At 52.7% G+C, this 27129-nt stretch overlaps 3 protein-coding genes across 3 annotated transcripts in view; 2 read left to right on the plus strand and 1 right to left on the minus strand.

Moving 5' to 3' along the window:
* Positions 1–7046: 7046 nt before the first annotated feature.
* Positions 7047–13471, plus strand: PHF13 (PHD finger protein 13). The gene is made up of 4 exons (XM_055419462.2): positions 7047–7421; positions 10076–10177; positions 11920–12454; positions 12982–13471. Exons 1-4 carry the CDS (start codon positions 7383–7385, stop codon positions 13206–13208), a joined length of 903 nt encoding a protein of 300 aa, XP_055275437.1. The 5' UTR covers positions 7047–7382; the 3' UTR covers positions 13209–13471.
* Positions 13472–16454: 2983 nt separating this feature from the next.
* On the plus strand, positions 16455–22725 carry THAP3 (THAP domain containing 3). The gene is made up of 5 exons (XM_055419464.2): positions 16455–16597; positions 19055–19247; positions 21234–21296; positions 21651–21755; positions 21987–22725. Exons 1-5 carry the CDS (start codon positions 16524–16526, stop codon positions 22269–22271), a joined length of 720 nt encoding a protein of 239 aa, XP_055275439.1. The 5' UTR covers positions 16455–16523; the 3' UTR covers positions 22272–22725.
* Positions 22726–23056: 331 nt separating this feature from the next.
* The window catches only part of DNAJC11 (DnaJ heat shock protein family (Hsp40) member C11), a 62433-nt gene continuing 58360 nt past the window's right edge, over positions 23057–27129 (minus strand). Inside the window, exons 12-16 of the mRNA XM_055419463.2 lie at positions 26340–26409; positions 25790–25847; positions 25518–25660; positions 24725–24854; positions 23057–24324 (exon numbers count right to left, since the gene is read on the minus strand). Of these exons, the coding sequence (XP_055275438.1) occupies positions 24299–24324; positions 24725–24854; positions 25518–25660; positions 25790–25847; positions 26340–26409 (427 nt within the window). The 3' untranslated portion in view covers positions 23057–24298. The remainder of the gene's footprint in view (positions 24325–24724; positions 24855–25517; positions 25661–25789; positions 25848–26339; positions 26410–27129) is intronic.

Below are 27129 nucleotides of genomic sequence, written 5' to 3' on the forward strand. Positions count from 1 at the left end.
TACTTAACTCTTTTGGGTTCGGCGCCGCGGCCAGGCTGAGCGCGCTGACTCGCCTCCTCTCGCGCGCTCCCGCCCCCGCGCTCCAGGCTGAGTCACCGCCGCCTGCGCCCGCTCCCTCTCTCCGCCCTTCCGGGGCTTCCTGCGGTCTCCCGCCGACGCTGAAGCCTGGGACACGGAGTGACAAGTGTCCTTTCGGAGGGGGCGGCCCTGCCGTGCGCTGGAATCCAGGGCTTCCAGAGCCTGCCCATCACCCACTCGGCCCGGCTGCCGAACAAAACCCGGTGGGGGCGAATGAAGCCATCCCTTTCGCGCCAGACTTCCCAAACTGCTCCAGGGCGACTCGGTACAATGGCTTTTTTTTTTTTTTGAATTCCACTAGTTCCAAGGGTTGCTTGTTAACCCTATCTCGGAACAGATTTCTAACGACGAAATATGTTTTTACAATTCAGGACTAAAGCAAGAACAAGTATAAAGTCTTCAGTTGACGTTTTCTTCTTGGCGCATCCGTGAGGGACACCGGGCCAGATGCCAGGAATCTGCTCCCCTGTGTTCATGCAGGAGTTTCTAACTTGACTAACTCGGTCAGTAACTTTCGTCAGCACACAAGGCGCAGTTTTAGTTTCTGAGTCATAGAGACCCTTTCAGGCTCCGAGCTCCCCTCTGAAGGGGAGGGGCCTGCCCTGGCTGTGTTTTGTCACCCTGGCCTTCTAGCCCCTCCTCTCCTGGTAATGGAAATAAGAAAGGCAGAAGTAGGAAAGATCCATGAGAATTCGTTAGAAAAACTGAACAAAAAGCTGAAGCACCAGAAAATAATTCCTGGGAAAAATAGTTTTTCCTCTTCCATTTGAGGGGCACCAGGTACCCAGAGGGAACCTGGCTCTCTGCCCAAGATCAGACGAGACTGCCTTAAAAACCAGAGATGTGCCTCTTCAATGTCACCATCACATGTGGGGTGACCATGAAGAAAGAAATCTTCCTTACTTTGGTTCCAGTAGATACCAGGACTTTGCTTTCAAAGAAACCAGACAAAAAAAATTCCCTGACTTGGAAGCTATTTTTTTCTTCAGTTCAATGGACGCATTTGCTCATTTTTAGAAAAGACCCTCATTGGGCTTCTTGCGTTGCAGATGAAACCTCGGTTTCTGTTACTGGGTAGCCCCCACCCTGCCCTGTGAACTTGGCAAACACACCCGATGGAAGCCTCACTCCGCCCACGTGTGTCCTGGGGCAGGCGGGCCACACCGGGAGCTGCTGTCATTTCTTGGTTCCAGCTCATTTGACTAAGCCTTTGGAGAAAACATCTTGATTTTATTCCATCTCGAAGTGAACTGTAGGCCTTCTTTTCTCTTCCTGAATCTCTCACCATCTTGCCGTGAGAAGGTATCTGATCTGAATGTCAGCATGGGAAGCACAGCCCTAAGTCAGAAACCATTCAGGTACCCAGGCGGGCTGCCTGTTGCCCATAGATGGACTGTTCACACAGCTATTAACGGCAGCATTCCTGGGCCCAGGAGCCGGGCCAATAAGCTTACTTGCTCAGGCTTTGTGACAAGAAAGTCTGAGTAGCCAGGAAGTGGGATGTTTGCAGGGAAAAGTACTACAGTCCCTCTAGGTCAAAACTCATTCACCTGGTATAAATCAAATCTTTACATCAATAATGTTTCTGTAGTTAAGAACTGAGTCTACTTTTGTGTATCCCCAACAACAGGGATTAACTGTTTCAGGTTTACTTTGAAGAAGAGATGTTGCTATCTATTAAAATGGAAAGATGTTCATGTTATAATGTCAAGCAAACAATCTGATTCCCTGTGTGACCCCCATTTATTATATGTGTTTATATGCCTACCAAGAAACTGTGAAGGTAACATTTTTCTCTAGGTGGCTAGGTTTGTTTTGTTTTTTGCTTGCCTGCATTTTCTGTTTTCCTGTATTAAACATATATAACCTGGGTATTCAAGGAATATTGAAAGTTCAAAATAAAAAGTTCAGTTCTTGAGGAAAAAAAAAGTATATTATTAATATCCTAGACCTAATAGGAGAGCACTTGAAGCCATGTGTATAAATCTAGGCAATGAAGGAATGTAGTTAGAAAAGAAAGGAGCAGATTTAGACTTATCAGCTGTGTTTGGAATTTTGAATAACCTGCTAACCCAAGCATGCTACTTGGTTCCTTTTTTTTGCTCATTAATTTCATGAGTTCAAAATGGGAATGTGAAAAATTCATTCACTGCAGTATGATAGTGTGATGGATACAGTCAGCAAACTGTATTAATATGGGGGTTTAAAATTCTCAAATATCATCCAACACCCTAGTGTGGTGCAAACACCACTTTCTGGTGAGGAAGGTGTTAACTGTAACCAACAAGCAATAGTTTGTGGGAAAATGTAGATTTAAAGACTAAACTTCAGTCATGAATGTTTTAAAAGTGTACCTCTTCTAAAATCATGAAACTGGTCTAAGTCTTTATGATAATGCAATTCAGTGTGATTTAACAAATAAATAATGGTACAAATTTCATTTAAAAAATGAAAACTACTTGATATTTGAATTCTGATTTTAGGCAGACAGGACAACAGGTAACTGAGATAATTTTAAATGCGGCTGTGACCCCCTTTTTATTTTCTTTGGGAACATACAGGAAGGCTCATAGCCTCATTGAGTTACACAAGCCTGTTTGCCATGACAAGGCTGTGATCCACGAAGGGGACAGGAACAGTATTTATAAATACTGTAGCATTTATAAAGTAAAAAAGAGATTGTACCTTTTCCCAATTAGACATTCTGATTTTTTTCTGACTCTGCGCTGCCTAAGGTATGGTTTGTAATGTACTTATTACATATAATTTTTTTCCTTTAAGGAATATTACAGTGTTCCGTTAATTATTAAGTGTAGTATTATATGAAAATGACATGCTACAAGTAAAAACATTTAAATTGTTTGGGACATAGTGTTACCTATTAATCTTTATATTTTACCTATATAAACCAAAACATGAGAAATCTATTTGATTCGTCTATGCACATCTAATTTTCATCATTATATGAAGTTGACAAGACCAGTTTATAAATTATTTATTAATAATTTAAAATTATTCACACCGGGACTTCCTTGGTGGTTAGGGGCTGAACCTCAGTACTCCTAATGCCGGGGGCCTGGGTTCCATCCCTGGTTGGGAAACTAGGACCTACATGCTGCAACAGAAGATCCTGCATGCGGCAACTAAGACCTGGTAGAAAAGCTGTGACAAACCTGCTGCTGCTGCTAAGTCACTTCAGTCGTGTCCAACTCTGTGTGACCCCATAGACGGAAGCCCACCAGGCTCCCCCGTCCCTGGGATTCTCCAGGCAAGAACACTGGAGTGGGTTGCCATTTCCTTCTCCATGTCTAGGACATGGAGTGCAAACCTAGACAGCGTATTAAAAAGCAGAGACATTACTTTGCCAACAAAGGTCCATCTAGTTAAAGTTATGGTTTTTCCTGTAGTCATGTATGGATGTGAGAGTTGAATCATAAAGAAGGCCGAATGCCGAAGACTTGATGCTTTTGAGCTGTGGTGTTGGAGAAGACTCCTGAGAGTCCCTGAACTGCAAGATCAAACCAGTCAATCCTAAAGGAAATCAATCCTGAATATTCATTAGAAGGACTGATGCTGGAGCTCCAATACTTTGGACAACTGATGGAAGAACCAACTCATTAGAAAAGCCCCTGATGCTGGGAAAGATTGACAGCAGGAGAAGGGGACGACAGAGGATGAGATGGTTGGATGGCATCACTGACTCAATGGACATGAGTTTGAGCAAGCTCCAGGAGATGGTGAAGGACAGGGAAGCCTGGTGTGCTGCAGTCTACGGGGTCGAAAAGAGTGGGACACAACTGAGTGACTGAACAACAACAAAAGCCAAATAAAAATAAGTATTAAAAAAATATTTGCACACATTCATACAGTAGGCAAGGTACTAGAAGTTCAAAATACAGTTTTCAGGAATTTTCACTTATTTTCCTCTCCTGGAATTGGAAGTGAGAAAGGCAGAAAACTGTGGGTAGGAAAATCCATTAAGAACCCATAAGAATATCCTATTAAACTGTGTGAAAAGATGAAACACCAAAAAATAATTCCTGGAAAAATATATCTTTTGTATATAACCACATTCAGGCTGAGTTAAAACAGAAAAAGAAAAGCATTCCTGAGTTTCCCCCAAGTGAATGCAGTGTAGAGTGAGATTTAGGAAGGTGAAGCTATATTTGGTAACTCAATTAAAATAACTACATTCTCAAGTTACTTACTGGGAAACCATGGTATTCTTAGTATTTTAAAACTTGTCACAACCTGTGCTAATGTTGGCTTTTTTCTTCCTCTTCCCTGAGTAACTATAATCATCTGAGAATTAGTATTCAGTAGCAGTTTTTTTTTTTTTGTTTTTTTTTTTTAGGAGAAAACAAAGATCCGGTTACTGTGGCTAATGCTTTTGCATGAATCATGGAATTCTAGATTTGCCCCCTGGAGCCTAAGAATAGTACAGGATACCTGAGAAATAAACTGAGTATGCTGAAGAAACCTAAGCCTTCATACAGAGGAAACCACCTTTATTATCCCCACAGCTACATATATTATGCTGTTGAATTTGGGTCAGTTATTGGTGTTATAGTCCTTTTTTGAGGCAAGGGATAGTAGGTATTAACATCTAAATCTTCTTCAAAAAGCTAAATTTCTAACAGGAATCAAAGGAAGGAGGGATAAAGAAGGTCTTCCTCCATGAAGTTTTCTATTTCACTGGAGTGGCAGGTGGGTAGACTAGCAGAGTACACCAGGTGTACTGGTCACCTTTATGGTGGTATTGTTGCTTAGTTGCTAAATCGTGTCCAGCTCTTTTTGCACCTCATGGACTGTAGCCTGCTAGGCACCTCTGTCCATGGGATTTCCCAGGCAAGAATAGTGGAGTGGATTGCCATTTCCTCTCCAGGGGATCTTCCAGTACCAGGGATGGGTACATCTCCTGAGTTGGCAGGTGGATTCGTTAGTGCTGAGCCACTAGGGAAAGCCTACCTTTGTGTACTAAGAACTTAGTCACAAAATATTGGATACCTACCCTGAGCAAGTTATCACTGTCACATGACGCAGTCTAAGCTTCGGATTTTCTTAGTGTGACTGAGGGGTCCAATATAGATCCCTGAATTCTAGGTTCTTTTGTCATCAAGTCCATTATTATTGTAAGTTCTTTATATCAGTTTCTTAATTGTGGAGGGTAATGTTTATTATGTGAAAAGTTATGCTATTAGGGAATAATCTTTTAATTCCTCTATTCATTTGGACTTTGCCTCTCATAGTTATTATTTTCTTGGTATTTACACCTTTAACACCTTTAAACTAGGATAATGTCCTTCTTGGTCCTTTCATATTTAGGCAAAACAAGTTGCTCTGGTGAATATGACCTTGGCGAAACTGGTGAACCTCAGGACATTTGCTCTGGCAACAGAGATCAGATAACATTCCAAATCTGGCTAAATCACCTAAACCTGAGGACTCTGTGAGAAGGTGTTAATGTTTTCACAGGCTAAATCTGATGTCTGTTTTTATCTTACTAGCTTTGTAAAGCACCCTAATTTACTATCACCTCTGGGGAGCTCACTAATCTTTGAAGATCTTGCTGAAATATTTTAAAAAGTAGCAACAATGATAAAAGCAAACTGCTATTTATTGAGGCAAGTAAAACATTTTATAGCTAAGGTATCAAAGGCTTAGAGAAGTAGTTCTAAGATAAATCAGTCTCTTAACCACTAAGTGTTTCCATCAGAATTATCTTAACCATCCAAACAGCAATAGACAAGCAATGCAGCATTCACTACCACGGAAATAGTCTAATTTTTTAGGGGTTCTTCCGATCATCTGATTTATTATGTAGATAAGTCGGTTTTCTGATCTGAATTTAAAATTTTATGTCATTCATGTTTAACAGTTTGTCTTGGAAGCCACCTAATATGTTATTTAATTATTTACATTTCGTATATAGACTCTTCTCTTTCAAATGGTTATTAAAAATATTAAAGTACTTGAGGCCTCCTCATGGTAAGTTTATCAGAGCAGTTAATTTTCAACTAAGTGTTCAAACTCAATCAATCTTCAACATATAAAATTGTAAAATACTCCGCGGTCCAGTATTTAAGTACAGCCAACTCAATTAAATATCAGTAAACAAAGTCAATGTCAATGCCAAATATCTCTATCGGGTTTTCGCCTCACCCACTGCTGTAATCCTGCGAAGAATACATTAAGGAACTAATTCAATGTAAAGTAAAAAACAGGACTGATGTCAAGTTTAGGCGAACGGGAGAAAAAAAAAGGGTATTTAAAACACTTTCTAAAACACCGGCAACAGTGGTGCAGTTTTTAAAAATGCGCTGGTAACCCGACACTTCGAAGTGTTTGGTACGGGGGAGACTCGGGCGGTCCCACCCCTCTCGGCCTCGGTCGGCGGTCCCGGAGCCCCGGAACCGGCCAGAAAAAGGCACAGCCGTGAAAACAAGTTCGCTTCGCCTGCTCCGAGGCGCGGGGAGTCAGCCGTGGGGCGGCTGCGACGTCAAAGCTCGCCGTCCCCGCCCTGCTGTGGAGACCCCAGCCCCACAAAGGGGCACAAACCCCAAGTCCCAAAGGCGAAAGAGGAGGCGCCAGCCGCCGCCCACCACCACCAAGGCCGTCAGCTCCGCCCCCCACCCGCGGGGGCGACCCCTGACCCCCCCGCCCCCGCGGAGACCGAGGCGCTCCGGCTTGCGCCGCCCCTCCCCCATTGCCGAGCCGGCGCGAGTCCCCGCACCTCCCCCGCTCCGGCGGTCTCAGGTCCCCGAGCCACTGCCTCCATAGACCGAGCAGCCGCCGCGGAGCTCTCTGGGGGTTGGAGTCCTCGAGGGGTCCTTTGTGCGCCGCAGCGGCGGGGCCGAGGACTATGACTCCCACAATGCCTCGCGCCCGCCCCCTCGCCGTCGGCTTTCCGTCGCTCCCAGACTACATTTCCCGGCAGCCCTCGCAGCTCTCCCGCCCTCCCTCCCGAGACACGAGCCGAACTGGGCGTCAGGTCGGGGAGCCGGTCGGGTTCCCGCTCGCCGCCGCCGCCGCCGCCCCCCGCAGCGACTCTCCCGCCTCTCCAGTCGCGCTGGTCGCAGGACCTGCATCGACAACTCTGCTCGGCTGTGGAGCCGCCGGCCCGAGAGTATAGTGTCCAGGACGCGACACACCGACCCCCCCCCATCATCTCCAGTCAGGGCGACCCCTCCCGGGTCCGCCTTCGCCCTGCGCGGCCGCCAGATCCCCCGGCTCCGAGCGGCCCCGTGGCCCGGCGTCCGCATCCCGGCCCCTGCAGTCCGCTATCGCCGCCCCCCACCCTGATCATGGACTCCGACTCCTGCGCCGCCGCTTTCCACACGGAGGTGAGTGAGAGCTGCGCCCCGACAGCCCCTGACCACCCTCACGCCGATGCGGTGCTCCCGAAGGCGGACCCCCGCCGGCCGAGCGCCGTTCTCCCCTCCCCCAGCTATCTCTCGTCGCCCCCCGGGCGCCCAACCCCGCCCCCCACTCGGGCCCGCGCCCGGTCTTCCCCGCCCGCCGTATCCTCGGCGTCCCTTCCGCGGGCGTCCGCGTCCTCCCGGCGCCCCTTCCCCGTGGTCGCCGCGCCCACCATCCCCTGCCTCGCGTAGCCGGGGGACCTGTCTTCGCCCCCGGCCCCTCCTCGCCGGCCTGGTTTCCCCTTCCCCGCCCCCGGGGACTCGGTCCGAGCCGCCTCCGCCCCGCGCTCCCGCTTCCCGGAGGAATCACCCACCCCCTCCCAGAGGGGCTCGTGGCCCCCCTCGGACGGGGACTCCGCTCCGCGCGCCCCCGCCTCCTCCTCTAATCCCCCCGGGCCCGGTGGCCCGCGCCCCGCCCCCTGACTCCCGCTCGGCCCCCGCCCCTTCTGGCTAGGGTGGGGGAGGCTCGTCCTTCGGGGTCCCACCCCTGCGGGGGCCTGAGCTGTGCTCCCACCCGCAGCGCGTTTGCCTCCCCCTTCAGGGCCCCCTCCCCCGAACTCGGCTCTCCCCGCCTCGGCTCCCCCTCCTTCCGGGGATCGGCCCTCGGTTCTCCCGGCCGCCCCCCATCCCCCGGGGCCCCCGCCGCGGTCCCCTCCCTTTCCCGAAGCTTTCCGAGTCCGGGGTGCGGGTCCGGCCGCTGGCGGGTGGGGGAGGGGAGGCGGCGCCGGGCGGGCTAGTCCGCCGCTCTGCCGCCTCGGGGGCTCGCGGGGCCTGCGAGTCCCGGACCCCGAATCCTGCCCGGCTACTCGCGCCCCCTCCCCCGCGGGATGGGCCCCGCACCTTCCGGGGCCGCTGGTCGGCGAGGAGCGGCTTCCGCGGGAGGGCGGGGAGGGGGCCGCACCGCCATCTGCTTTTCTTACCGGCGGCGTTGGCGGGGCCGGGGCGGCAGGCGCTGTAGGAGCGGCGCGGGTCCCCCGCCCCAGGCCCGAGGGCACCGCCGCCATCCACTCTGAGTCCCGGCTGCTGACCCACTTCAGCACATTCCCCGCCGAAATAAAAGTTCTCCCCGCGAGTTTGAGGGCCGCAGCCCTCCCACCCAGCCGGAGGGAGGGCAGTCAGTTCTCCCTGCGGGTGGGGGCAGGGTCACCCCGGCGCTGGAAGCGCTGGGTACCGCGCGGACTCTGCCTTGCTGCTGTCCTGCGCGCCTCTCTGGGTCTGGGCGGCCGAGGGCTGAGGGCAGAGGCGGTTTGCTAGCACCGAGTTGAGAAAATAAAAAGAAGTGGAGCCCTTGGAAGGAGACCTGCGGAAAGCAGGCCGCCCGCGCTGTTTTCTGGGCGCGCTGGACTGAGGGGGCGGGGGTGGTTGGACTGGGGCAGAAGCCGGAGCCAACCCCATCATCTCCTCCCCCTACTTTCATGCGAGTGGGGAGTGGGCCCCTCGTTTCTGTAAATGTTAGTTGAACTCCTAAAGATGGGATTGAGGTGGGTGATAAAGTGCTTAAAGAAAACCTAAGTAAATACGCTAGTGGAATGAACCGAAAAGAAGCACAGTTGTTTTGCTTAGTAGCAAATAATCTTTTTCTTCCCAGCTTCTCTTTCTCAGGAGAGAATCAATTCTTGTTGAGGGCGATTCTTAATTGAATGGGGATGGGACACAGAAGCCACAATTTCTAGTATTTCATCTTCAGTATGCAAATGGTTTTGTTGTTCAGTCCTTAAGTCATGTCCAAGTCCTTAAGCCTGCAGGACTGTAGCCCTCTAGGCTCCTCTGTCCAGGGGATTTTCCAGGCAAGGATACTAGAATGGGTTGCCTTCTCCTCCTCCAGGGCATCTTCCCCACCCAGGGATTGAACCTTCATCTCCTGCATTGCAGGCAGTTTTTAGTGACTGTAATTATATACAGAGTTAGGTTTCCTAAATGGTAGTACCAGGATTGTTTCTGGTTTGTTCTCAGGGTTGGGGAGGGTGCCTGGGGGGGGGGTGCCTTGCCCCGGGGTGTTGGAGAAGCTGGAGGAGCGGAGGGACCAGCAGGAAGTGTCTTCTCTGGAGGAGAGAGCTGGGTAGGAGGAGAGGGTCCTCCTGCAGCCCTGCCTGGGGAGGGGTCAAGCGAGATTCAGGTTCAGGATTCCAGGTCTGAGCTCTGTAAGTTTAAAAGTAGTTGACTTCTGAAGTCACTTAAAATACTTCAGCTGCAGCAGTTTATCTTCAAAGTGGAAAATTTGTGGCAAAAAAAGTTAAGTATTAGGGCTTTCAATAGGCCTGTAGAAACTTAATAGATAATGTCAGAAAATGCCACGTGAGCGCTAATAAATAGACTTTTGTACAATTTTTTATCTCCTAACCAGTTTCCCAGTATTCTTGGCATAACATTGCATACCTTCTCTTTCAAAAGTACCTCCTCTTCTGAAAACTGTTAATTCTTGACCCAGACTTACCTTATCTTGTTTCTAGAGTGTTTGTAAATCTAGCAGTGTGTTTTTGAGTGGCAGACTATGAAAGCTCCAGCCTGTTCAGTAGTTTATTTGATGTCACCTGTAAGTGTCTACTTCCAAACATGCTCCCTTTTCTCGCTGTTAACAGGAGTACTCCCCCAGTTACAAACGGCGCAGGACCGTGGAGGATTTCAACAAATTCTGCACCTTTGTCTTGGCCTATGCAGGCTACATCCCTTATCCAAAGGAGGTAATTCAGCACTTCAGAGACCTTGCTGGCAGCAAAACCAGAGTTTTTGACAAGGTGGTGGGTCTGGAAGGGATTGAATGGGGGGACTTGAGCCATGATAGTCAGGCAGAAATCTTTCTTAAATACTTAGACCAGCCTGGGAAGTGGTTCCTAAAACGGATGGAAAATTTAGACTTGTGGTTCAATAAACTTTCAAAGTTTGCTTACAGATAATCTTAACTGATATCTTCCTAATGTCCAATGTTTATTGAAAGGTTACTGTCACTTAGTCGTGTCCGACTCTTTGAGACCCTATGGCCATGGAATTCTCCAGGCCAGAATACTGGAGTGGGTAGCCTTTCCCTTCTCCAGGGGATCTTCCCAGTTCAGAGATCTAACCCAGGTCTCCCACATTGCAGGTGGATTCTTTATCAGCTGAGCCACAAGGGAAGCCCAGGAATACTGGATTGGGTAGCCTATCCCTTCTCCAGTGGATCTTCCCAATCCAGGAAACAAACCGGGATCTCCTGCATTGCAGGCAGATTCTTTACCAACTGAGCCACAAGGGAATCCCCAAGAGCTTACTGTGGCTAGGCACTATTTTTGGCCATTATAATGATATGAAGTAGGAGCTTTTACTTATATCCTTTTCACTAGTATTTATTTTGGCTGTGCAGCATACCTTGTAGGATCTTAGTTCCATGACCAGGAATCCAACCCAGGGCCAATTCAGAAAGTGCTGAATTCTAATCGCTGGACTTCTGGGGATTCCCTATTTGTTTCTGTTGTATTTATTTATTTTTTCTCTTCCATTTTAAAGATGAGGACACTAGGGCACAGAGAGGGAACTCCTTACTCTGGGTACAGGCTTACTGGTGGTGGAACCTGGGGTTCAAGCAGATCAAATAGTCAGGCCCAGTCCACCCTGCCCTACCTGGTGGGTGGCCTGGTTGGTGTCATTCCAGAATCTTCAGGGACTTGTGGCCAGAAGCCCATGTAAATTAAGGCATTTTTTCCTTGCTGAGAAATGGACAGGTGGACCAGCACTGCCAGGGTGCTCAAACTTCAGGGGCCTGGTTCATACTGTTTAAGGCTAAAGAGAAAGGAATCCAGTATTTTTAGGCCAGGTCCCAGCACTGGCTTATTGTTTCCACTGCCAGCTAGGTGGATAATGCCTACATGAATGCTGCTACTGTTTGCATATAAACAAACAGTAGCAGTTTGCTTGATTGACCTGAAGGAACCAGAGATTTGAACTCACTGCTTTGGGGCAGTAATTACATACTTGGATTTTGCAGTATTTTGAGATGCCTCTAAGTTTTTAAAGAAAAGTGTCAGAACGTCCTCACCATTAATTTACATTCACATAATTAAAATGTACATCCTTTGGGAGGACAGTTGTGGGGGAGATTGTAAAATCAGGAAAGATAAGAGCTTGAAGGTGTGTCTTTGGCACTCCTGTCACAGAAGTGGATTGAGTATCAACCAAGTTCTTGGTGAGGGTTCACCCAGGGCTGGCAGTCACCCTTGTGGGTTCATGTTGTAGCTGGAAGGACCCACTAAATCCTAGTGACGGTGTTCCTAAAGAATAGCACTGGTGAGAGCTGAGGAGCTCCGGGTTCTTTGTTTCCCACATCTGCAGACCTGACCTGGTTGGGAGTGGGGAGGACGGGGTCCTGGGTAAGCTCTGCTCAGGGCCAGCTCTTGGTGTTGGAGGCGGGTTGAAATAATCAGAAGCTGCCCTGTTTTCTCTGTCCTTTCAGGAAGTCCCTCTGAGGAGCAGTCCCAGCCCTGCCAACAGCACCGCTGGTACCATAGACAGCGATGGTTGGGATGCCAGTTTTGCCGACATCTCACCCACCGTGCCCTTGCCGGTCTCTGACCGCTGCTTTGGCCACCTGCAGCCCACTCTCCTGCAGCGAGCCAAGCCTAGTAACTTCCTGCTAGACAGAAAGAAGACCGACAAGCTGAAGAAGAAGAAGAAGAGGAAGCGAAGGGACAGTGACATGCCTGGGAAGGAGGGCTACATGGGGGGCTTGCTGCAGCTGGAAGCCTCCGACCCATATGCAGAGACCCCCACGAGCCCCACTCTGCAGGATATCCCCCAGGCCACTGGAGACCCCTGCTCGGGCTGGGACTCTGATACTCCTTCCAGTGGATCTTGCACCACGGTGTCACCGGATCAGGTCAAAGAAATAAAAACTGAAGGCAAACGGACTATCGTCCGGCAGGGCAAGCAGGTGGTGTTCCGGGACGAAGATAGCACAGGCAATGACGAGGACATCATGGTGGATTCCGGTGAGTGGCCCAGAGGTGGGATGCTAAGAGCAGGGTTTCAGGGCCCTAACCTTCCCCTTCCACTGCAGGGATTGTGGGTTCGATCCCTGGTCTAGGAGCTGAGATCCCATGCACCTGCCATGAGGTGCGGGGTCTCAGTGCAGTGGTTCCTTCCTTGGAGGGGGACAGGGGAGCATACCCCACCACCTCACCTTCAGGGGAAAGGGTGTGAGAAAACAGATGCCAAGATGTTTAGGAAGGGGTGATCACAGCTGAAGACAGCAAACATTCCAGAGCAGCCCTCAAAATGTGACAATAACATGGCTCAGGAGTAACCACCTTGTGGGGATCCCTCGCACTACACATTTCGGTGCTTTTTGTGCACGGGTGCATTTTCAGAGCAGGAAGGATCACGCTGAAACGTGAAATTGGTTTCCCTGCAGCTCAGCTGCCCTGTCCCTTTGGAGAGCGGCTTTCCTGATGAGAGGGGTTCTAATTGGGGGTGTTGTGAGTGATTTTTCCATTCTTACGTGATTCTCTGCTTTCAGATGACGACTCCTGGGACCTGGTCACGTGCTTCTGCATGAAGCCGTTTGCTGGCCGCCCCATGATAGAGTGCAACGAGTGCCACACTTGGATTCACCTGTCCTGTGCAAAGATCCGCAAGTCCAATGTTCCGGAAGTGTTTGTCTGCCAAAAGTGCCGGGACTCCAAGTTTGACATCCGCCGTTCCAACCGGTCCCGAATGGGCTCCAGGAAGCTGTTTCTGGACTGACTGCTGGAGGGCGAGGAGTCAGAAGGGACTGTGGGCCTGCTGGCCCTGGTCTTAGTTGAGCACAGGACTCTTAGCTCCAGCGCGGGCAGACCCCTGCCGTTCAGGTGCCTACACGAAAGGACCAGCTGTCCAAGGTATAAACTGTACATAGCCAGTGACTGAATAAAATCCTCGTTGGCCAGAGCTGCTGCTGGAGCCGTGGTCTCTGCAGTGGAGGTGGACTGCACACCCAGGCGCAGCGGGTTTGGTCCAGCCAAACATGAGAGTGTGTGGTCGTTGTGCATTTTTGCTCTCATTGTTGACAAAAATCCCGCCGATCAGAACAAGTGCTGGCTGTTACTCCTGCTTCCGCTGTGTTGGCGCGAGGAGATGTTTCCCCGGCCTGTTTATGAACCGCCATATGTGTAAACTTCTCCACTCCGTCTTTTACCATAAGTGTCTGTACAGCAGCCATCAAAGCCGCTCCTCCCTCAGTGGTCCCCCTCTCCCCTGCCTTAGGGGATGCCTGTTCCCCTGGGGCTGGAGTCCCTGGCCTCACCCAGGGGTGGTGAGCTCGCTAGTGGGCCCCAGGTTTCCTTCTGTTTTTTAAAGGGGACACTATGCAGCTGCTTCTCTGTGGAAAGGGGGTTGGTTTGGGGGTGGGGTCATGGTGGCCCGTGTTCATAACTCAGTTTCCTGTTTTGCACGATGTAAAAAAACCTGTCTTTTTGCACGAAATAGCCAAAACTGTTGGCAGACTTCTGCCTGGGTTCCCTTCCTCTTCAGTTGGCTTTGGAGGGCCTGGGGGTACCCAGCAGGCTGTTTTCAAATGAGGGGGCGCCTGGATCCTCTCCTTATCTCTCCTCCCTCACTTTGTTCTAGCAGCGACATTAAAGGTTAGGCAGTCTCTGGGGGAGGGTGTTCTCCACATAGTAGCGGGGGGGAGGGAAAATGGGGAGGAAGGCCTCCTCCCTGGGTATTCTTAGTATGCCCCTTGTACAGGCTGGCCTGCTGGATTCAGGGGGCAAGGTTAGGACTTTGGAAGCATTTTTTTGGTTTTGAGTTGGTGAGTGAGTGAGATGGTAATGTTGGCCTCCAGGAAGGTACGACTGAACTTTGAAAAGTTCCTTAGATCTAAAGGAGGAGGGCCCTGGACCGAGGAGACCCCTGTGCAGGCCAGCTCTGAAGAGGCTAGGGAGTTTGAAGCCCCGGCAGGCCTCCACTGGCGGGTCACGTGGCGGGGACACTGATGGGTCTCAGGCTTGAGGGAGAGGGAGGAGTTCTGTGTTCTCCGAAACTGACAGTACTCTCTAGCAGTTTAAATACTCGTTCTCAAAATTGTTTTTTTTTTGTATATTGATGAGTGTGTCTTCATAAACGTTATTTCTTACGAAGCATGAAGAGGGAAGGGTGCCCAAGTCAGGCGTATTTATTGACATCAAGATGGAGCCTCTGTCTTCCCACAGGGGGACTTCTCTCCATGGTCCCTGTGTATAGGGCCACCAGGCGGACTTATGTCCACGCTCTCTCACTGAAGCACCAGGGGGGTTGAACTGTAATTGGTTGATCAGAGCCTATATTTTGTCTTAGTATCTTTCATGCTTGACCAGCCAACTGCCTTTTTTGTTTTATTTTTAATTCTGTTGTTTCTATTAACACAAGAATAGAGAGAAATAGTTTTTGAAATACATTTTATTGTGAAGAGCCCCAAGGGAGATGTTCTACTGTAGAGAAAAATAGTAAGGAGCTGACTTAGAAACAACCTTCTCCCCAGACAACCGTCTGGCTCTGACTAGGGCAAAAGTCCAGGAAAAGTTGGAGAGGAATTTGCCAAAGATCTGCACCATGACGTTGCCTGTCCTGTGTCTTCACCATGACAGTAGCCAAAGTTTCCAAGTGTTTCTCTCTTAAAAAAAAACTCCACAGTTTTACAAATGTGTTTAAGAATAGGTGTGATTTTAGGGTGGAGCTGCCAGTCCTGGCAATTACCATATTGCTCTTAGAAGACTCAGTTCCTGGTGACGCCTCTGGAAGGCATTTGATACTCATCTCGATTTCTGTTTCCTTCATTTGCTTTTGTTCTTTTAACAGAGTTATCCCTGTGGGTGGTGTCTAAGAAATCAGGACACCAAGGTTTTTCTGTTAGATTGAGCTGGGCAGCTGCAATCAGCTTTATGCAAATTAAGTATGGCCCATCTCCGGGTTCCTGGTTGGTGGCTGATGGAGAAGGGAGGGAAAGTTGTCATCCCCAAAGCAAGTCCCTCCTGTCGGCTTTAGCCAGGCCAGACACTTAACATCGTTTACATGGTTCTGTGTAATTATAAAGTTTATGTGTATAAAGCGAAGCTGTTTCTGTGAAACTGTATATTTTGTAAATAAATATATTGCTACTTTGAGGTTCATGTCTAGCTTTAGTTGTTTGTGTTCTGTGCTGAAGGATTGACCCTTCATCACCAACCCCCAAAACCATGGTTACATGAAGATTTGGGAAGTTAGAGTCTGAGTCTGGTGTAGCAGGATGAAACATTCTCACAGCCCTTAATACACTTTTCTAGTAAATTCTCCAGAAACAAACCACAGCGTGAAGAGACATGAATAGCTTTCACAGTTTCTTCACATTGTGCATTAGCTTAAATCCCACCTGCATTGTAAAAGCTGCAGCTGTCTCTAATCTTATGCAAGTGGGATTAGAATCTGCCCCATACTCATTCTGTCCTTCCACTTGGGGGTCCCAAGGGGCTGAGCCTGTTCTATCAGTCAGCTGTGTCTGCCGAGCCAATCTGGGACCAGCTAATGGTCAACTAGTACTTCTGTGACGTTGGAGCAGCCGAGATCTGAATCAACACCTACTGGAATCCAAAATACTGGCCTAGGTGGCCGGTTAGCCTGCCTTTGGTTTCCAGTTGTCCAAAACTGGGTAGGTGTGTGTGAATTTTGGAGGCTCAGAGCAAGGAGGTGAGGGTGACGCTTCAGCATAAGTAGGTAAAACCTGCATCGGGGATGTCGGGTCTGAGCCGGGCGTTGAAGCACCCTTTGACGCGGTCGCAGGCACTGCGTGCATGAGATGCTGGCTAAAGAACATAGCCAGGCCCGCCTTCACTCACCAGCCTCCCTGCAAGCCCCGCCCCGCCCCGCCCGGAGGCCCCTCCTCTCCCACTGGCCCCGCCTCTCTCCCTCGAGCCTGTCGCCTGCAGGCCCCGCCCCGATCGCTCGCCCCGCCTCCACTGGACAGCCCCGCCCCGTCCCATTACCCCGCCCCTCCCGGAGTCGCTGCCGCGCCCCTCAGTCCCCGCCGCTGCCATCTTTGTTTGGGGCAGCCGGGCCTGGTGTCTGGAGATGCCGAAGTCGTGCGCGGCCCGGCAGTGCTGCAACCGCTACAGCAATCGCAGGAAGCAGCTCACCTTCCACCGGTGAGGGGCGGGGGCACCGGGGTGCGAGGGAGCCCGCCTCGCTCAGGCCGACGACCGCGGCCCCCGCGGAAGCGCAGGCCTGCGCGACAGGCGTGGGGACACCCGGGCCGCTGCCCGACCGCCGGGAGACCAGAGGACGTGCGGCCGAGCCCTTTGCGGAGGGGCGGCGGCCCCCCGGGGAGCGGCGAGGTCCCGGTCCAAGAAGCCTGGCACCACCTCGGCCGCCTGGGCGCGCAGGGAGACGGTCGGAGAGGCTGAGTAACCTGCTAGCCGGCGCACAGCCTCTCTTGGGTCGGGGGAGGCGGTGGCGGGCCTGGTGCGAGCTCAGCGCTGCGCCCTTGCGGTGATTCGGCATGCGTCCCCTCCGCTGCCCAGGGACTGTGCAGCCTGGGACGTAGTTAAGTGTGCAGTATTTGCTGCAAGATGAACGATGCTAGCTAGCCTCCCATAGGTGTGCGGTGCGCTGCGCGCTCTGCTCACCTCTCCGGGTCTCTAGTCGGGAAGGAAAGGCGTGGTGGAGGAGTGAGAACGTTCAGGCGGGTGGGGGCGCGGGGCCGGGACGCGCGACCTTTGCTGGAGCCGCAGGAGGATGGTAGGACTTCTGGTCTGTCCCTGCGCGCCCCGCGCACCTCAGGTGTGGGACCCGGCCGAGTGCACGGCCGCCTGTGCATCGATGGGTAGTGTTGCACACTCTCTTGCTGGTTCCAGCCACAGCGCCTTCCGCCATCCTGCTCAGAGTGTGACTCCAAAGGGCTGCGCTCTGTTCATCTACACTTCGTCCCCTCCTTTAAGCGTTTTCTTTTTTAATGTGAGTATGTCTATTGATATGTAATACGCGTACGGAGAAGTGCACAATTTACAAGCACACAATTTAACCAAGTGAACACCCGGTGTGACTGCCAAGAGTTCAGAACATCAAAGCCCCCAGGAGACCCGGAAACGTACTCCCTTCCAGCCCCTCACTCAGTCCCCAAGGGTAAGGCCTCTGTCAGAGGGGGCTGCCTTGGCCTGTTGGGAGCCTCACTGAATGGAGCCACACGCTCCTTTTTCCTGTCCTTCGCTCATCACTGTGCTTGTGAGTCTTTCATGTGGCCCGAAGCAGCCGCAGCAGTTCACCCTCTTCATTGTTGTGTATGATCCAGGAGTATATTTACTCCAACCAACTTGTTCTACAGTTAAAGGGCATTTGGGCCCCTCTGTTTTTTGGCCATCATGGGCACGAGACGGGGCATCTTTGCTGGGTCTTGTCTTTCAGTGCCTGTACCCCACCACTCCCAAAATTAGCTTGGTCAAGTCCCAGTGGCCCCTCTCTGCGGCCTATGACACAACCAACTGCTGACCCCTTGAGGCCATCCACCACCTGGCTTCTGGGACACCTCTCCATCTCTTCCTTTGTCACAGTGTCCCTTCTCAGTCTTCTTGGGTAGATTCTGCTCATTTCCAACTCCAGACAGATGTTGGAGCACTTCAGGGTGCCGGCCATCCTGCTATTCCATCCCTGTCCACGCTGGCTCCCCAGGGCAGCCATCTCACCCAGGCTTATGGCTCTGCTACCTTTTACATGGAGATACCCGCATGGAGTCATGGTGACAACTCCAGACAACTCTTGTCCCCCTGGCACTCAGCTCCAGCACGTGGACATCTAAAAAGCACCTGAAATTTAACATCTAACATATATTAATAAAACCAAACTGCTGACACCCCCCCCAAGCTGCCCCTCCCCCACAATCTTAGCACTTGAAAGTCCTTCCTCTGCTTCTTAGCCCACAGGCAAACTTCTCTGCCTGGCTTTTATGATGTGCCCCAGATCTGCCACTCATCACCCTCTCCAGCTCCACCCTGAACCCACCACCAGCTGTGCTCCTGCTGCAGCCTCACCCTTGGCCTGAGCCTCCAGGAACCCCCTTCCGACAGTGGCCTGCATCCTCTTCTTGCTCTGTGTCGCCAGACCTGTGCCGCTGGCCCCTTTGCACTTGCTCTCCTTCTGTTCACGTGTGGCCGTCTGTGTCCCACCTTCTGCAGCCCCTGCTCCAGTGTCACCTCCTCGGTGGCCTTCCCCAACCACTTCCTACCCTATTCTGGCCTGGTCCGTGTCTGTCTGGTGTACTGTCTGTCTCCTTGCTCTAGAATGTAGGTTCCAAGAAGACGGTGGGGTCACTTCCCCCCCTGCTTCCCCACACAGGAGCAGGAATGGAGGCCTGCCTGGCAGATGTGACTCTGGGAGCACCTCACTGAGGCTCTGGCTACGTTCATGGTCTCAGGTATCCTACTAAGGATGCTGTCCACAGCCACGATGGAAGCTTCCCGACATGGAAGGATGTGGTTTAACAGGAGAAGGCTACTGAGTTTTCCAGGCTGTCCAGTAAAATGCCAGGCAGGGATGCGGAAGGTCCCTGGGACCCTGAAAGTGTGTGTTTAGCCCTGCAAGTCCCTCGTGCCTCCTTGCTGTGCCCCCAGGTTCCCGTTCAGCCGCCCGGAGCTGCTGAAGGAATGGGTGCTGAACATCGGCCGGGGCGACTTCGAGCCCAAGCAGCACACGGTCATCTGCTCCGAGCACTTCCGGCCTGAGTGCTTCAGCGCCTTTGGGAACCGCAAGAACCTGAAGCACAACGCGGTGCCCACAGTGTTTGCCTTCCAGGGCCCCCCAGAGGTGCATGGCAGTGGGCTGGGCACCGGTGTCATTTGCGGGGACAGCAGAAGCTGAAAACTGTCAGGCCCCTAGGTCCGAAGCCCAGGGCCCCCACCTGGCCCTGAGCTTTAGGAAATCTGCAAAGCTGCTTTAAGAACAAGTCAGTTCATGATGGGTGCTACAGAAACAGCTGATGGGGAGGGGCCAAGAGCTTGCTTCTTTGTGTGCTTCACTTTGTGGGGCCTCACTTGGGCTCGAGGGAGGTGAGAACTTTCCTGTCCAGGGCACAGGAGAACGATGGTGGTGGAGTGCTGGAGGGGGGACAGGGACAGCGGAGCGAGGCTGGGCGGGGGCAGGATCTGGGCATGCTCAGGAGCAGCAGCAGCTCAGGTCCTATGGAGGGCTCAGGGCCAGGTGGTGACAGGCTTGGACGGGCGGTGGTTTTCTTCAAAGGGGCGAAGGGCTTGACATACAGGGATCTTAGTTTCCCAACCAGGGATTGAACCCTTGCCCCCTGCAGTGGAAGTGCAGAGCCCTAACCACTGGACCACCAGGGAAGTCCTGGACAGGGGTGGGTTTTCGGCGGGGAGGCCGGTGGGGAGGGACGTGACTTTGGAAGGTTCCTCTGGACCTGATTCAGAGGCTGGTTCAGAGGCCACTGTGGCATCACAGGTGAGGGTGGTCACGGTGCCCTGAGCCAGAAGTGGGTGTCATGATGAGAAGATGGAGCAGGCCAACTTTGGAGACCTGTTGGATTGAGAAGGAGGTGGTTTGGGGGCTAGGGGGGTCCCTGATTCCCTGAGGAGACGGCCCTGTGCACGTGCAGTTTGGCTTCCTAATGGGATACCAAGGCAGACATGTCTGGTGGGGCAGGATGTATGGGTTTGACCCAGGAGGGGATGCAACAGGACAGTTGGAGCTGGAGTCCTGAGATGGTCATAGTGAATTTTACAAATAATTACTGTGCCGTGAGTCCCAGAGGGAGGGCCGGAGCAGGCCACCGGCTGGAGCCTGGGAGGCAGAGCGGAGGTAGAACAGATAGAAGACCTGCAGATAACCACACTGGTATCAGGAAGGAGAGAAGGGAGCCAGTGGGGACCGTGAGCTCCAAGCTGTGGGTCATTAGGCCTCTGTCCTCAATCCTCGTCCGCCTGAACACGTGGCCTCACCGAGTCCAGGTCCCTCCCACCATACGTCCCCCTCTGCTCCTCAGACTCTCTGGCAGCCATGAACATCTATGGGATACTCCCTGAGGGCTGGGCTTTGCTCCATGGCTTTTATTCCCATGTCCAGGAACATTGCTTGCCACAAAGTAGGTGGTTAACAGAGGAGCTGTTGGTTTTCTTTTAAACGTGGAAGGCCTTTTATTTTATATATATATATATATATATATATACTTATTTTACCATGAGATCTACTGTTGTAACACACATTAAGCGCACAGCACAGTATTGTGGACTACAGGGATGTGGTACCGTGGGGCTCTGGAAATAACAGTTTGCTGACCTGAAACTCCCATCGTGGATCAGGAACCTGCTACCCGCCCTGTTCAGTCAGGGTGATGACTCTCATGGCGTTTGTGGGAAGCTGCTCCATTGTCAGTGATGATAGGTTAACCCTAAGGGAGACATTTGTGGTCCTGCCTCTAGTGCTTTTTGTGCCTGGGGGCAGAGTAGGGGTGAGGGGGGAGTTGAAATTGTGGTCCCCATGGCTTCTGCTCAGTTCTTTGGAGGCCTGGGGACTGCAGGCTCTGAGCTGGGTGTTTTCCCTTGAAGAATGCCAGGCCCTGGGGCAGCACGTACCAATCAGACAGGTCCCTGGCTTCAGTGGGTCTCTGACCCAAGGTTTGGGGACTGTGGAGAAGGAAGGGTACTGGTGGATGGTGAGAGGAGAGCTGGGCTGGGCTGAGCGTGGGGACAGAGACAGGTGAGGCCTGATGGACCCTCTGGTGCAGATCTCCTGTGCCCACGCCGGGGCCTGTCCATAGCAGCTTTGCGTCTCTTGCAGCTGGTGAGGGAGAACACGGACCCTACCGGCCGGAGTGGAGACGCCACCTCTGGGGAGAGAAAGGTGAGTCTGCCCTGCTGGTCACAAGTGTTCCAACTGAGCTGCTGCACCTTCCCGCCAGGCCAGCCCACTGGAGCTCATCATGCTTTCCTTACAAGTTGGGGTTTGGATTCGGTTTTCCTAGAGAAGGAGAAGCCGAAGCCGTCCATGCCTCTTCCTCCCTGTTCAATATCAAGCAGTGGCAGCCGGTTGCAAGTCTGGCTCCTGCTCATTTCTAAGGGTTTGGCCCCAGGCCGGGGAGGAGGCTGGCTGTCTTGCTGGTGCCCTGGCAGCCCCCGGGTGGTGTGAAGGGACTCCTGGCAGGATAAGTAGCAGCTGGGGAGGACCCATGAGCGGCTGGCTCTGCCGTCTTTCCAGGTCTTCCCTGAGACGGGCGCCGGGGAGCGTGGCCTGGGGAGGAAGGTGGACATGACAGTTGAAGCGCTGCAGCTGCCCCCCGAGGTTGGAGGCCCAGGAGCACAGGTGAGGCCAGGCTGGGCATGAAGGCAGCACGGGACTGGTCTCAGTCTGAGGGGATTTGCTTCAAACAGAATGGAGAAAACTGGTGCCCGAACCAGAGCACCATGACCTACAGCCCGGACCTCAGACTTTACCCGCAACAGCTGCGGCCCGGCAGTTCTGGGTGTCAGGGGAGCCCCCTTGGCCTCAAGTCCCTGACCGCTGCTCTGGTCCCTCACTGACCTCTGTCCTCAGGTCCCGCCACACACACCTGAAGCCTCTGGGGTCCCTGGTCAGCCAGCTAGCCCCCCAGAGCTGAAGAGGCGCCTCCCCACACAGCCGTCTGATCACAGCTATGCCCTTTTGGACTTAGACGCCCTTAAAAAAAAACTCTTCCTGACTCTGAAGGAGAACGAAAAGCTCCGCAGGCGCCTGAAGGCCCAGAGGCTGGTGATGCGGAGGATGTGCAGCCGGCTGCGTGCCCACCTTGCGGGGCGGCGGGGACTCCAGGCCAGGCCTCGGCTGGGGCAGCAGAGCTGAGCTGCCTGCTGGGCCCTGTTGTCTGAGCCTCTGAGAGGAGGGGCCGTGGTCTCCAGACTCTCAGGCTGTGGACCTTTTGGTCCCACTTTGATCCTCAGGCCAGTGCTGCCTCAGGTGGAGTGTGGTGGCCCCAGGTGGGGAGGAGGCTGGGGCCCTGAGCAGGATACCTTGTCTCTCCCTTCAGAAGGTGACAGCCCAGCTGCCCCTCTAGCACAGCTGGGTGAGCATCCTTGGAACCACCCTGGGCCAGTGTGGCAGACCATATCTTTGAGGGGTCAGTGGGCCCCAGTTTGGGTGGGGGGATGTGGGGGCGCTAGCTGACCCTAAGGCAGCGAGGTGTCCCCTCCATCATCTGGACGGCTGGCTCTGTCCCAGGAGTACCTCTCTGCGTGGCTGGTGTGAGTGAGCAATGTAATAAAGTGTCTTCCTACCCCGCGTGCCGCCTTCTTTATTTAAAGTGAGTGAGCCCTGGTTTGAGTTCTGAGCATGGTCACAGCTGAGGAGACTGACTTCCTGTTTCCTGCTGAAGGGCTAGCAGGGCGTGATCATCTTTGACTACCCAAAAAAGTTGCCTTTAATTGAAAACAAAACAACCTAGCCTGTGATTTCAACTCTGGACTCTTAAAATTCTCAGGCAAATGTCTGGCAGAGAAAATAACCCCAGCCTCAAGTTAGGTTTCACGGTTTGAACTCTGAGAACAGAGGGTGGGACGAGGCCTGTGAGGAGGCGGCAAGTCCCTCTGCCTGCTGGCTCCTAAAATGAACACACAGACGCATACACTGTCCCCGGCTTTCAGGAAAGGTTTATTGTGGTGAGAGTGTGTCCTCTGTTCAGTCCCTGTTCAACAACAGGAGGGACGGCCTGCCAGGGAGGGGCACAGGCTGCGGCCAAGGTCGGACTCCAATGACTCGACACTTATTGCACGATTTACATTCAGAGCAGCAGCTCCTGCAGGGAACTTTTAAGTGGAGATAAATATTACAGAATTGGACGACCTGAACTACCTTTAAACACTGGAGGACGAGGGTTGTGAGTGACTTCTCTGGTACCGACGTCGGCAGCAAGGCCTGATTGCACAGGAGCCGCACGGAGGCTGCCTGAACCCCCACCAGCTAGGCGTCCGCTCCTCCAGTGACTGTTCACCAGCCAGGCTGGGCAGGAGGGGCCTGGTCCTGAAATACTCTGCATCCGCAAAAGAGGTGTGTGAAGGAACGGGGTCCTGGGAGCAGATACCCAAATGGGTACGGGTGGCCCAGAGGAGACGGACTGACCTGGTGTAGGAGCAGCGGTGCCACCTGCTGGCAGTGAGCAGGGAGGGGCCCGCCGGAACCCCTTGAGCCTCTTGGCTCCCACTCTGACCTCTCCCAGGGCCGCCTGGACTGAGCTGTGTGGGGGAGGGCAGAGGCAATGCAGTTTCCCATGAGGACACAGGTAGATCCTGGGACCGGAGTGACATCCTCTGTCCCAAGCCAGGTGCCAGTGGAATGACTTGAGAAGTTCTGGGAGGAGACGAAGGAGACTTAACTCCCAAAGCCACTCGTTCTCAGGTAAAAAGCATATTTATAAACCCACACCATCCTGTCCAGATTCACGCAGTCACATTTCAGCAGGAAGGTGACTCAGCAGGCGCTCACTTGATCCAGAGACTCTGTTCCTGGGAACGCCTTCCCTCCTTCTGTTTTCTGTGTTCAGTGTGGATTTTAGGAAAGGTAGCTCACGGTCACAGGCATGAGGGCGAGGTGTTCATAAATACCCCATGGCAGACAGAGAGCTACTGGGTGGCTCAGCGGGCCTTCCCTGCGGGGACATGATCCTTGGGAACAGACTCGGGCCCAGCTGCGGTTCCGGTCCTGGTGGGGTTGCCTTGGGGCACCTGTGTGTCCCTTCACATAATTGAGCCGGTACCACTTTCTATGCAAATACAAAATAAACATCTGATTCTGGGTTTTTTTTCCTGCTTCCAAAATTTGTTGACTCCTGGGGAAATTCTTTTGCAGCCCCTTTTGAATCTGGGTTCTCAAGTAGTTTATCCATCAGTATCAATTCTGTGAGCTGTAAAAGAAAAGACAAAATCAGCGCGTCTAAAGGCAACTGTTTCCACACCCTCTTTCCAAGTAGCGGGGATCAACCAGGGCCCAGCCAGAGGCTGCCTGGCCTGCAGCCAGGCGGAGGATGAGCTGCCAAAAATCACTGTGTTCTTGAACACAGAGGAGCCGCTGGGTCTGCCTCATACCTAGTCACCTCGACTGCAGTTTCCAAGAGCTCACTAATTCCACCTGGGAAAGGGCTGACCCCTCCCTCAGGGAGTCATTTCCCAGGTCTGTGTAGGTCACGATGCCCAAGCCTATGGTTCCCCAGCCAAGGATTGAAGGAAGGCGGTTGTTGCCCCCCCACTGAGGTCCCTGGGCCATCTCTGGGCAAGGATAGGTGACAGCCAGGGGCAGCTACTCACACTGCTTTGGTATCCTGAGTGCCTCGCTGTCGAGCGCCATCACCTGATGTAGGACCCCGCGGAACTGGTAAAGCACTTTCAGGTTCTTCTCTTCACCCACACAGGGGTCATAGAAGCCAGGCAGCCCAGCCTGCAACAGACAGATTCTCACTAGAGATGGGCGTTTGAAGCCCAGCGGTGCTGCCATCTGTACCTGCCCGGAGGGGTAGCATGGACACTGCCCACAAAGGATGCAAACCTGGGAACCTGAGTACAGGAAAGAGGATTTTAACAAGTTGCCTACTTAGTCCTAGACCTGCCCCGCTGCCACACTAAAACACCCTCCATCTTCAAGGAAGCTGTGCCAAGGACGCGAGACCAGGAGCCCATTCAGGGACCAGGGCTCTCTGCCTGAGCTCCTCTGTGCTCTAATTCCCCTCTGGCAAACACCCTGGCTCCCCCGGAGCCCCTGGTGTACTACAGGCGGACCCCTCCTTCTGGAACCAGGCAAGGCACAGAGTGTGAGCTCCCAAAAGCAGGAGGTATATTTTGTTTGATGCTGTAACTGGCATATAGTAGGGGCTCAAAAAACAGTTGACAATGAATGGATGGACAGATGGACGAACGAATGGATGGACAGATGAGTGGCTGGATGGATGGATGAAGTCAACTGCTCCAGTGTAGCTGTAACCTGGGTCCTGGGCCGTATCCCGCACATGGAACGTGGCAGCACAGTGGGTTCCGCTGAAGTGACATGGCCCCTTGGAGGGTCCCTCTTCCCCAGATGCCCCTCCCATCTACCCTGAGCACCCACCTTGGAGGCCTCAGTGAGGATGAGCTTGGAGTCCTTCACCAGACACTGCAGGGGCACGGTCACGTCAATCACCTTCACCTTCTCGCTCTTCTTGCTCTTGTCATTGACAAATTTCCCGTACCAGGCGTTGACAATGATCAGGCCTGAGGACAGGCCTGGTCAGGGCAGGGCACCCTTGGCAGGCAACCCCCGTGCAGCCTGGCTGCAGGAGCCATGTGCTCCTGCGGGACCCCAGCACCCACCCCGTCCTCAGAGAGGTCAGGCCTGCTCACCCATTCTGGACTCTTCGGCCTCGATGATTCTTCGGACAGATTCCTGCATCAACCGAACCTGCAGAGGACAAGGACGCTACTATCAGGGCCTCCCTAGGCTCCATAGGAGCCAAGGCCACATGCCTGGTGCCTGTCGGTCCTGCTTGTCCATTTCTCCGGACATTGCTGCTATTGCAGTCCTGGAAAAACAATTCACTCACAGGGAAGAAAGAGGACAACACCCACCACTTTTTAAAAAACCTGGTTATGTCTTTGCAGGGTAACAGGGTCGACTCTTCAGGGCACAGACAGATGCGCCCAGTGCTGCATCCCACAGGCAATAACGTAAAGACGAGATGACCAGGGAGGTTGTCGGGGAAGAAAAGCCCAAGACCCAAGGCCCCTGAGACCACTCTGCATGGTGTGAAGCATGCCCCCCACAGCCCCGGTTTACGAAACGTGGCCAAGAAAGGATGGGAACGCGGGTGCGGCCTGTGCTCCGCACACCGGGCAGGCGCCCGCCCAGGTCCTCAGGGCAGAGGCCTGGCAGGGAGCCGGTGACGGCACTCACCGCAGCTTCTGCCTCTTGTTTCTTCTGCAGGATGTCGGTGGCCGTGCTTTCCCTTTGCTTCTCCAGTTCCCTGAGGCGAGGAAAACAAGCCACGTGTGAGGAACATGGGGCTACCAGCACAGAAGGCTAGTGCCCCAGGCTGGACCCGCCCCCTGCAAACAGCCTGTAAATCTTACTGTGTTCCCAGTTCTAGAACTTTAAACACTATTTCCAAGACAAGTTCAAGAAAATCTGTTTCTCCCAGGCCTGCACAGCTGTCCTGTGGTCCCCAGATGGCTCTCCCTGACCTCAGTGGGAGGAGGATTCCTTGTAGCAGTAATCTCAGGAAAGGGGGAGAGGGTGAGAATCTCAGGAGATGCCCCCAACCAGGCATTACCACAGGACACCCTTGGCAGGGACAAGGCATACTTCATGTGATAAAATACATGTATCTCCCTCCCAGCAAAGCACGGGGACCTGGGCAGCACACACATGTCCTGGCAGCCTTGGCCCAGCACATCCTCTGCTCCAAGCCTTCAGTCTGCTGAGGAATTAGGACCCTGAACTTGAATGAATCAGAGGCTGGAGGGGCCCCAAGAGCCTTCTTTGGGCTCCTCTCTCCCCGACTCTCTAAGTTCAGTGATCTATTAAATGAGATCATTGTAAAGTAATGAAGTTAAACCTCCTCTTGGGTTTAATGCTGTGCTAATGGATCATCTCTAAGAAACTGCAAAATAAATTACATCTAGATGATTTCCAAGACTGTAGTTAACATGGGCCTTGTTTGTAGGAACTCAGAGCCCGATCTCTT

Source organism: Moschus berezovskii, chromosome 17 (assembly GCF_049115385.1).
Source record: "Moschus berezovskii isolate FMDL1 chromosome 17, NW_MosBer_1.0, whole genome shotgun sequence".
Taxonomy (NCBI): domain Eukaryota; kingdom Metazoa; phylum Chordata; class Mammalia; order Artiodactyla; family Moschidae; genus Moschus; species Moschus berezovskii.